The 11,019-nt window shown below is 52.1% G+C and overlaps 1 protein-coding gene across 1 annotated transcript; it reads left to right on the forward strand.

Moving 5' to 3' along the window:
- Nucleotides 1–4,998: 4,998 nt before the first annotated feature.
- NEUROG1 (neurogenin 1) lies at nucleotides 4,999–6,324 on the forward strand. The gene is made up of 2 exons (XM_068148342.1): nucleotides 4,999–5,006; nucleotides 5,784–6,324. Coding segments are annotated over exons 1-2 (543 nt in total). The 5' UTR covers nucleotides 4,999–5,004.
- Nucleotides 6,325–11,019: the final 4,695 nt, after the last annotated feature.

The following is an 11,019-nucleotide window of genomic DNA, read 5'->3' on the forward strand; positions in this document are numbered from 1 at the left end:
AGGATTTCACCCCAAAAAAAAAAAAAAAAAGGAAAAAAAAGAAAAGAAAAAGGAAGAAAAGAAAAGGTTTAGCTGGAAGACAAGGCAGGAGAAACTGAAAGGAAGGGAAAAAGCCCCTTCACAATGGAACAATGCGGGTACTAATCGCTTTGATATATTATACAAACCCAAAGACCCAAAACATTGTGTAATTATTTATAAATGACTTCTCCACTCCCGTGTATAATGCCAGAGAAAGAATAAAACTGCAGGCTCCTCTCTAAACTATTTCTAAATAGACCTGGCTCCAAAGGAAGCAGGAGCGCACGGGAAAAAGAAATAATTAATGGTTGATTTTATGGTTGTCTCATTAAAACGTTTTAATTACGACAAACAAAATGCGTTTGTGCTTGCGGGGGGACAATCCTTTACCTACTCGTGTGTGTGTCATCCCCCCCCTCTCCCCACCCTCCCCCCCCCCCCACCCCCCCCCCATATCTCTGCCACCTTCCAAAAAGCAGGGAAATGTTACCTCACAGACTGAAAACCTGAACATGAAACATTCCTGCTCTCCTGCAGGGCCCTGGGGAGGGGCTGAGCCCTGCCCGTGGCTGCCAGGCACTTGTGCAGGATTCCAGAGTGGATTTGAGCCCTCCACAGCAGGACCCCCCTGGTACCCAGGGACCCTCCTTGCTATGGCCCCACGCTCTCCTCCCTGTTAAGCAGCCCAGGCCTCCGCAGCGTCCACAGACAGGGGGGAGTTGAGGCCAAATCCTTTCTAGAGGAAGCCCTTGAGGTGTTTCCCCAGCAGGAGAGCCAGCTCCAGAAGGGGTTAACACTGCCTCCATGCAGGCTGAGATCCCTTCCAAATATTGGGCTTTCATTACCCAGCAGCCAAGGCATGAACCCCTGAAGCCTCCAGTAACCTCGGGCCAGGAGCTGACTCTTGTCCACAGCACCACATCTTCATCCCTGCACTTGCAGCTCTCTCTCCACATCTGTCCCCAGCCCAAGCTGGGCAAGCAGCCATCACGCTCTGCATGCATGGGGACACAGCTGCCCCATGAAGCCAACTCCTGTCTCTCCCTGCTGCATTACCCTGGGCATGGCCAGGGTGAGAGAGCATCATCCTCACATTACTGCTGCAAGGCACTGGAGTGAGCTCTCTGCTCCCGGGGTGATGGCTTTGCCACCTGCCCTGTTGTCTCTCCAGATGGGTTGAAGCACCTTCCACGGGCAGCTCTGCCCTCTCGCTCTGGCCACGCATTCCAAAGGTGAGGGAGCAAGGAAGCAGCACTCTCCTGGCTGCTGTGCTGTGTTGTTTTGACATTCATCCCAACACCGCTTTAAGTCCTCGTGTGCCAATGTGGCCAAACACAGATTTTGGTGACTTGTGACTGAAGTGCACCTCAGCCTTCAAAAGCCATGAAGTACCTCCCACTTCTCTAGCATCTTCCAGCTGTGGGAGCAGTTCCACCCATTTCCTCTGGAAACGATGCAGAGAGCAGCACTGACCTCACTTCAACCACTGCCAGCCTCGTGCTGCCTTTTCTCCTGCAGCCTTTCCTCCATGTGCATTAATTGTTTCTTCTTCTGGAGTCCATCCATGAGCAAGACTCAACACACATCTCAGCACCAGGGCTGAGGAGCAGGCTCCATGCTCATGGCCTCACCGAGTGACGAATGTGCAAAGAGGTGTGAACACACTCACGACAGCTTGCTCTGCCTTTGAGGGAGCAGTTGGCCACCCCAGCCAGCAAAGGACGGGCTGATCCAGGCCTGCTTTTATGGAATCAGAAATGCCTTTTGAATCTTTTTTCTTCTTTCTCTCTCTTTTTTTTAAGCTCTAATAAGTTTCTCAAGGGTAAATTAAAGCATTTATGGTAAAGTTCCTTAGAGCTCAAAATATGGAACTCACGTCCTTGAGGACATCTGAGCCTAGCTGAACTGCCATCAAGGTGAAGGAGCCAATATCAAAGGCTAAAAGTCAGGCCATAGGTCCACGAACACCTCTGGGGAAGGTGTACCCACAGCCTCCCTGGGCAACCTGTGCCAGTGTCTCACCAGCCTCCCTGGAAAGAATTTCTTCCTAACCTGCAGTCTAAACCTGCCCTCCTCCAGCTTCGATCCATTCCCTCTCATCTTATCACTCCCAGCCCTTGTCAAAGGTCCCTGCCCAGCTCTCCTGTAGCCCCACTCAGGTACTGGAAGGCTGCTCTAAGGTCTCCCTGGAGCCTCCTCTTCTCCAGGCTGAACAGCCCCAGCTCTCTCAGCCTGTGCCCATAGGGGAACACACTCGGTGTTCTTTGCAATCAAAGGTCCTGTTTCGTTTGGGGATCTTTTGTTTTTTCTTCTTCTTGTTTCCCAGTGCCAGAAAACTCGATGAGATTTCAGCAGCTGAGTTCCAGAGGAGCAGCCCATAAGGTGTGGGAGCTCTTCTCGGCGCAGGGTGCATAATTTCTCTGCAAAATTAGTGGAGTGCCCGCCATAGAAGGGGTTGAATTATTCATTGGGAATAAATTATCCCCGATATTTAGCACTTCTTTCTGTTTGTGAGGGCTTCCTGAAACAATTCTGGTTCTGTGAATGCTTTCGTTATTCATAAGTGCGCAGTGAATAGATTATGCAAACAAATTTCAGCCTGTGGCTTGTTTGTGAAGCCTTCTCTTCAGCTCGGGCTATTCAGGGGCTGTGACTGATCACGGAGACACATGGTGCTCTCTCCCCTCCTGGATTGGAGCACAAACTCCTAAAAACAAGAGAGGAACAAACGACAAACTGCAAGTGATGGATAAGGACTAATGAATAATGGCCTTTCACTGCAGACCTGCAGACGGTGATGGGTTGTGCCAAAGCCTGCCAAACTCCGGGGAATCATAAACGTTGTAATGAATAAACTATTGACTGCTCCGGAACACCTAAACAAAGGACAGCAAAAGTGCAGCAGACAACACCCAGAGTTTATATCAGTAAATGCGAAGTGCACCTTAACAAAAGTCCAACACTTTTTGCCATATGCTTTACGGTTTGGTCCCTCCTGACCCTCTCCTGGCTCGCTCTGCGAACTCCACCGCCAGCCTTTGCCTGCCCACAGATCGTGCCACCACTTAAGGACATGAGTGGAGCTACTTAGTGCAGAGAGTCATTTATGCATGCAGAGACCCTAAACACATCAGCCTGATTGCAGGTCTGGTGATTGAGAGGGCTCAATCCCTGCCACCAAACAGCCAAGCCTCACCTCCTGCCCTTCCGTGGTCCTGTTGCACATCCGAGGGCTGCAGGCAGATAAAGATGTTAAAGAGCAGATCCTGCAAGCTCGGCCATGGGGAAAGTTTGAGGCTCGTTAATATTCATCACCCAGGGCTTGCTGGATTGCTCACTTCTTGGGGGGGATCTTTTTGGCACCAAGAAGTTTGTTTTCTGGCAGTTTGCTGGTGGTGTGGAGCATGTCAGAGTGAGGAGGGTGGAAAGCAGGAGGAACAACCCTGACAGCAAACTCTTGTCTCAGGTTGAAGTAAAGGATGGATGCCGGGGGGGGGGTGGGTTGGATGTCAGGAAAAATTTGTTTCCAGCAAGAGTGCTTAGGCACTAGGACAGGCTGGCCAGGGAGGTGGTGGAGTCACCATCCCCGGAGGTGCTCAAGAAATGCGTGGCCATGGCACCTCAGGACACGGTTTGATGGCCGTGGTGGTGGTAGTTGATGGCTGGATTCAGTGACCTTAGAGGTCTTTTCCAACTGAAACAGTTCTATGATTCTCTGAACTAAAACTGACGAAGACAATAACTCTGTCAACCGTCCCTGTGAATCACTGGAGAAAATCACACCGGGGGAGTGAATCTACACCTAATATGAGGAGAAATCCTGCAAATGCAGGGCAGTGTGGGCACGGAAGTCTAAAACTGGCTGTTGATGGATGGTGAAACTGAAAACCTCCCAGAGAGGCAGGTACCTGAGTGCTGACAATGGGGCTTCCTTGCACCACTGAGGCCAGATGTCAGGACCAGGGAACCTTTCAGCTACTTACCGAACTGTGGCTTCCCCAAGCGTTCAGCAGTGATACCTGGGTGCTTAGCGGGGATTAGCAGCGGCACCACGGACTTTACAACCAAACCAGCAGCGTCCTCGGGCTTTATCCAAGGACAAAGAGTTGTTGTAGCTATACATTCGCAACCACTGAAGCTGACAAGATAGATGTAACTCGGAATTTTTAACTTTAACACTCCCAAAAACCTTTCCAAAGCGAAGCCGCCGGCCCCCAAAGCACGCCTAAGTATCCTAAGGAGGGGAAAGGCCTGATCTGACTGGAGGTTTTCTCACTTCCCTCTTTAGAAAACTCGCAAGGTGCAACGAACACCCCACCACCCCCCACCACCCCCCCAGCTGTCTCTGCCCACTGCAAAGACCCACCGCTCCCTCTCAACCCGCCCCCACCACCATTTCAACCCCCCCACACACACCCCGCTTTGTCCAGCCACCTCCCTCCCTCCTCCCCCCCGTCCCCCGGGGCCGCGGCAGATGCGCGGCTGCCCGCGGTAATTGCGGGCACGCTCCGGAGGGCGAGGCGCACGGGGCCGACCTGCCGCCGAGGCGCGGCCCCGCGGGGCGGCCACGGGGCCATTGTCCGCCCGCCGCTATAAGTACGGCCCCGGCGCCGTCGTGTGCCAAAGCCGCGGCTCACACGAGCGGATCGCAGCCCGCAGCACTTCAAAGACAAGAGCGGACGCGTGTCCCCCCGCCCCGCCTTTCCCCGCTGCTTTCCAGGGATTTTTTCCCCTCATTTAGTTTTTTCCCTCTCTCTTTTTTTTTCTTTCAACATCTTTCTTTGCCTTTTTTTTTTTTTTTCCTTGTTCCCTTTCTCTTTTCCCCCACTTCTTCTCTCTCTCTTGTTTTTTTTTTCCCTTTCCCCACTTTTCTTTTCTTTTTTTTTTTTTGTGTTTTCCCATTCCACCTCCCCTGGCAGCACCAAGCTTTGCTTTGCCTTTTCTTTTTGCATCGCTTAACTGCATCCCTGGGAGTGACTTGCCATGTGAGTATGGGGGCACGCCGGCACCTGCTGCTGTGCCAAGCACTCCCACACCCCCTCCCGCCCTCCCCCCTTAGTTATTACTATTTCCCTCCCGTTTAGTTATTATTCTTTTCCCCCTACCCTAGCCATCATTATTTTCCTCCCACGGTGACTATTTTCCCCCCTCCCCTTTAGTTACTGTTACTTTCCAGCCGTAGTTATTATTTTCCCCTTATTATTATTTTCCTCCCACTAGCCATCAATGTTTTCCACCTGTCGTTATTACTACTTCCCCCTCCTCCCAGTTATTGTTATTTTCCCCTTTAGTTATGATCATTTTCTCCTCTCCATTAGTTATTATTATTTCTCCCCGATTAGTTATTATTTCCCCTCTTCCTCAGTTATTATTTTTTTTCCTTCCCCCCTTGGTTATTTTTTTCATCTTTCCCTTAGTTATTATAATTTTCTCTTCTCCCTTATTTATTGTTTTCCACTCATCCCTTATTCTTCACCCACCCTTAGTTATTCTTCTTTACTTCCCTTAGTAACTCTTCACACAGACACCCCCCCCCCCCCGCCCCCCAGTTACTATTCTGTCCCAAGTTATTAGAATTGACCCCCGTTCGATATTTTTTCCATCAGTAACCGTTATTATTTTTCCACCCATCCTTAGTTATCATTATTTCCCTCTCTCCTCCCACCCCTTCCCCGCCCGCTTCACACCTTCCCCTTCCCTCCCCACCTGATTTTCCCTCCCCAGCCCCTGGCTGACGGCAGTCTGGTCTGCTCTTCCCGCAGGATGCCGGCGGAGGCGGCCAGCAGCGCTGCTGCGGACCCGCCCGGCGCTCCGCGGGAGCGGAGGCGGAGGCGCGGCCGTGCGCGGGCGCGCACCGAAGCTCTTCTCCACACGCTGAAACGCAGCCGGCGGGTGAAAGCCAACGACCGGGAGCGGAACCGCATGCACCACCTGAACGCGGCGCTGGACGAGCTCCGCAGCGTCCTGCCCACCTTCCCCGACGACACCAAGCTCACCAAGATCGAGACCCTGCGCTTCGCTTACAACTACATCTGGGCCCTCTCCGAGACCCTCCGCCTGGCCGAGCAGTGCCTCCCGCCGCCCCCCTCCTTCCGCGGGGCCACCGCCGCCGTTCCCCCCCCCAGCCCCGGCAGCGACGCCGGCTCCTGGTTGTCCTCCGCTTCCCCCTCCGCCCCTTCGCTCTGCGCCTCCGCCTCCGGCCCCAGCAGCCCGGCCACCTCCGAGGACTGCGCTTACGCGCCCGCCGATACCCTGCTCAACTTCCGCGGGTTGCCCGCGGCCCCGGGCGCGCCTTGCCGCTAGCGCGCAACCCCCGACTCTCCGCTTTCCCCTTTTGAGGGTCGGGGCTGAAGCGGGGGGGGCGGTGCGGTGTCGCCTCCCGTTGCACTTTTCAGCTCCCCAAACACACACGCAGCCCCCAGCCCCCCCGGCCGTTTGCCCCCCGGCCTCCGAAAGCGGGAAGAAAAGCGACAGATTTGCTGCCGCAGACGAGGTGAAAAGTCAATTTTACAATTTGTAGCTCTCCGGCGAAGAAAAACGAGCATGAAAATTTGGTTTGAACGCCCTGACAATGCCATGAAAAGGCTTAAGGGGATCAATGCGGCCCGGGGCACAGCGCTGGGGCTCAGCCCGTCCCTCTCGCCCTGTTCCCGGGGGCAAGCTCAGCCCCTCCTGGGGCAAGGGGTGTGTGTAGAGGTGGGGGTCCCCAGCACCAGCCCTGATGGGACCCGGCGGACAAGCGGAGAGGCTCATGCATTATAGATGCTGACCCCCAGCACGGCAGAGCAGGAGCAGACATGGGGCATTCAGAGCCTGGGCCAGAGAGTGCTTTAATTTATTCAAGATGTTCATTCATATGAAAATTGTATTTTTGTACATAAAGAGCTTTATTCTATTATTATGCCTCTTATCAGAGCGGGGGCTTCCGTGGCTCTGGCTTTATTTTTATGAAATGCTTCTTCACCCTGTAAATAAAATCTTTAACGTTTGTACTGAAGCTCAGCAGTGCCTCTGGAGTTTTGTTTCTCAAGCTCAGGGCGGGGGGGTTGTGCTCCTCAGAAGAAGCCTGGGGTGGGAGGGAAGGGTTTGCCCCAAGGAGACCGTCAGCATGGGCCAGGCCAGGGTTTCCCACACCACACCACACCAACCACAGACACCTACAGCTACCTGCCGACATCTGCTGGCCTCCAAGTCCCACAGAGAGGGGATTAGAGCCCTGCTCTCTAAGCGGGTAGAGAGGAAGCAGTGGCCCCAACAGTGCTGGTGGTCAGGGCTCTCCTTGCCATGGTTCATAAGGGTACCTGGGAGGTGTTGGGGGATTTGGGGCGAGGAGAGGATGCTGCACCCTCGACTAAGGGTGTGGAGCTCTTAGCCTTGCCTAAGCCTGAAATGCTGGGAGAACTTGGCTGGCATCAGCTTTCCTTTTCCTCAAGCCACAAGGTGGACGTGCAGGGAGAGGAGAGAAGGTGGCCAGGGACACCTTACAGGGCCTTGGCACCAGCCCTGCGATATCTCTGGCTTTGAACTCAAGACTGGGGGTGTCAAGATGTGCCCTCAGTTCCATGAAGTCAGCTCCACTGTTGGCAAAGTTCAGCTTTTCCTTTCTCCTGCATTTGTGTGAGCTGGGGGGAGCCCCCTGACACACACACCCCATATCCTACCTAGCTGAAGAACTTAACTTCTTCATGGCTTCCTTTTCAGCACTGCCCAACACTCCCACGTTGCACTAGGCACCCAGACACACTCTGAAGCAGCAGTTTCATCCTTGCTGCTGTGTTACCGAGGGCAGGCAACTCGGCCCTCTCTCTCCATCTATCTCCAAAACACTGGTGAGCCAGAGCAAAAGGGACAGCTCATGGAGGGGGGGTGGTGAGGGGAAAGCAGGTGAATGCCTGGATGTATGGTGTGGTACAACCCCAAACACGTTAAAAGTCAACTCCTACACACCTCAGCTGGGGCAGCCCAAGGTTAGAGGGACGAAGTGATTTTCACTTTTCTATGCCTGAGTTTCCTGTCTGTAAAACCGAGGTCCCACCACCCCTGCACATCATCAGTGAATTAACGGGTTTATTAAACAGGGCTTTCAGAGCACTCAGGTGCTCTAGGCTGCTGTAAAACCCCAGGACAGGGCCATGTAGTGTGCAGGGGGAAAGGCAGAGAGGGCAAACACTGAAAGAAAGCTTCAGGTGAGACCCTGGGGAGTTGCTCATCACACAGGCAAAATCTCTGCCTGAAAGCCAAACACACCGTGAGCTGTTACCAGAACTATAGCATGGGCTCATAACACTGCCACAAAAATTAGGATTAAGGTCACACAGACACCCACCCCAGTGGCAGCATTTCCTCCTGAGTGCCCCAGACCTCAGCCTTCATTTTTCTTTAAAGCAGTTTCCATAGGCTCGCCTGTGCTCACACATCCAGCTCTGCTCCTCAGGAAGAACAAATGCTGAAAAGGAAAGGTTATTGCTTGGAAATCCTAATGGCAGCTTAATAGTTATATTAATTAAAGAGCCCGGCAACCAGTATAGAGCAGCTCCTTAATGATGCCCTGCTAAATAAAAGAGATCTGTGAAATCTAATTCTGGCAGTAACAGGTCTTGATCTGTGACGCAGTGAAGCTTTGCTTGCACCTGCCCTTGAAAGCCAGGAGGTTTTGTATGGAGTAGCCTCCAGGGGCTGAAATTTAGTACAGTCCGTGGAGACAGAAGGTCATCTAAAGTCACTGGGTCCCAAGACGCTGGACTTCAATCTCAAAGAAGGAAAGGAAAAAACAAAACCCCAACACACAACCAACTCCACAGAACTTCAAAACTCTCCTCTGGTCTTTTGTGTTCTCGTAGCTGCCAGCAGAGATCCGCAGATATTATGCGGCGTATAAAGACCATACATCTAGCAGGGCTCCGGTGCCTGATGGTAGTGCTCCTAATGGGCAAGGAAAGCTGCAAACTGGGCGAGGACACAATCAGATTCATACATTAACATGAGTCAGGGAACAGTTTTTCCCCGGAGCGCTGATAGCTTCAGACGTAGCTGAACAGCTCTGCCGGCGGGACAGATGGAATGCCGGCATTCAGAGGCTGCAGGACCAACCTCGCACCCCTCCTTTACACCCGTGGGGTTTGTGTTTGTGTTTTTGTCAAAGGAATACTGCGGTGAGTTGACAGGGAGCTGGAATGGGCTTCCCTGGGTCTCAAAGAGGCAGGGTTTTTAGTTGCACTAAAATCATCTTCTAATATAAGAGGGGAGAGGGGGGAACAGGTGACTTGCGTGTTAGGGCTGAAGAAATCATTGTCAAATGCTTTGGCAATATCAAATAGTTCTGTAGTAAAACAAAACGCCATAAGGAAGCACCAGTCTCAGTCCCACTGCAAATAGTGGCCAGACCCTTACTGACTTCGGAATTCACTGAAAGAGTTTGATCTCGAAGCTGGGCACCACATTACGTTTACACAGAAGCATTTTGTCCTGTGGCTGCTGGTAGGTGTTGGTAAGCCTTTGTCCTTGCTGGTTCCAGTCACCTCCAGGGCATGCAAGCATTAGGGACCCTCTGCCAGGAGGGTCTGCAAGTCCTTAGTTCTCAGTTAATTCCCCTTTAGTTAGGAGGGAAAGTCTGAGATGGCTCCATAGATAGGGCATGCTGTTAGCTGGGGACCCTGCTTCCAGCCCAGACTTTCTCAAAACACCGCCGAGATCATCCCACTTTCTCCCTGCTGAGATTTACTGTGGGAAGCAATCTGCCACCAGCTACAAGATGCTCCTGCGCTCTGGGGACGTGGCTCACAGCAGCCTCCCAGTGCTGGAGCTCTTCTGTTCCAGCCTTTTCCAAAGGACTTGAAGCCCTAAGGAGTCTCTGTGAATTACCTGTGCTCAAAACAAAAGTGAGCAAAGAGCTGTGAAAGACAAAATTCTGGGCAGACTTTAGGTAAGAAGCGTTGCCTGGCATTTCCATGCCGTGTGGTGCCTGCCGGGGCGAGGCTCAAACAGTGCTGGGGCTTTGGTTATCAGCAAGAGCATCCTCGGAAGGGTTTGCGTCCTTGGGTGTCAATCTGCTGGAGAGTTGGGGTTTGCTCTGTGCACAGCCTGTGAAATCCAGTCTGTGCTGCTACCTGTGAGCACATGGAACTTAATACGATAATTACAGATCTCTGGGGCTCCAGTGCTCCGTTAAGAATGGTTTGTATAGTGGGTAGAGATTATCAGGACAGAAGCAGGTGAGAACTGATTTTCAGGAGCCTTTTTGATTGGTGCCATATGCAATTAAGAGGAAATCATCTGGAGGAGCAGAGCTGCTAAGGACCAGGCAGATTTATTGAGGGCACTGCACATGAGTGCTGCCCAAATACAGACCTGGGATGCCCAAATACTGCATGGGAATACTTCTAGCTGATCCTTTGCTGAACTTTTGCAGTCTTCAAAGGACTTCAACAAATTAACTGACCTGTTAAAACCCATTTTATGCCCAGTAGCTTGGTAAGAGTGCCCATGATTAACTCATCTCTTTTCTCTTTTCCTCCTCAACCATAAAGCATAATGGTCAATACAAACAACTGCTGAAGATATCACAGATGTTACAGAGTCCTGGTGAAGTGGCAGGCCTGTGGGACCCAGCTTCTTTGTTAGTCACCAGAGTAATGAGGGCAAGTATGATCTGAGGGGGTAAAAGAGCGGTTTTCCTCCCCACCACATCTCTGCTGGTGTAACTAGCCTCCTGGGACAGAAGACAAATAGCTCATGTGAGCCTCTCTGGTGCCAGATTAAGGCTCTGCACGCCGAGCAACACTCCTCTATTATCCTCCTCATCATTATTATGTTTCAGTTGCTAATCTTCCACTTCAAGATCCACTAGATAAGGGTGAATAAACTCTTCCCAGTGGATAATGCTCTTCTCTGCCAGCACAGAAATGCTGATGGCATTGGTTTTATTCACTGTTACTCAGGTCTCCCACTTTTGCCTCTACTTGACTGTCTTTGCAACTGCACCTATTAGTGCTTCCTCCT

This window comes from Melanerpes formicivorus, unplaced genomic scaffold, assembly GCF_026170545.1.
Source record: "Melanerpes formicivorus ecotype bairdi unplaced genomic scaffold, bMelFor1.0.p_v2 SCAF_2, whole genome shotgun sequence".
Lineage (NCBI taxonomy): Eukaryota > Metazoa > Chordata > Aves > Piciformes > Picidae > Melanerpes > Melanerpes formicivorus.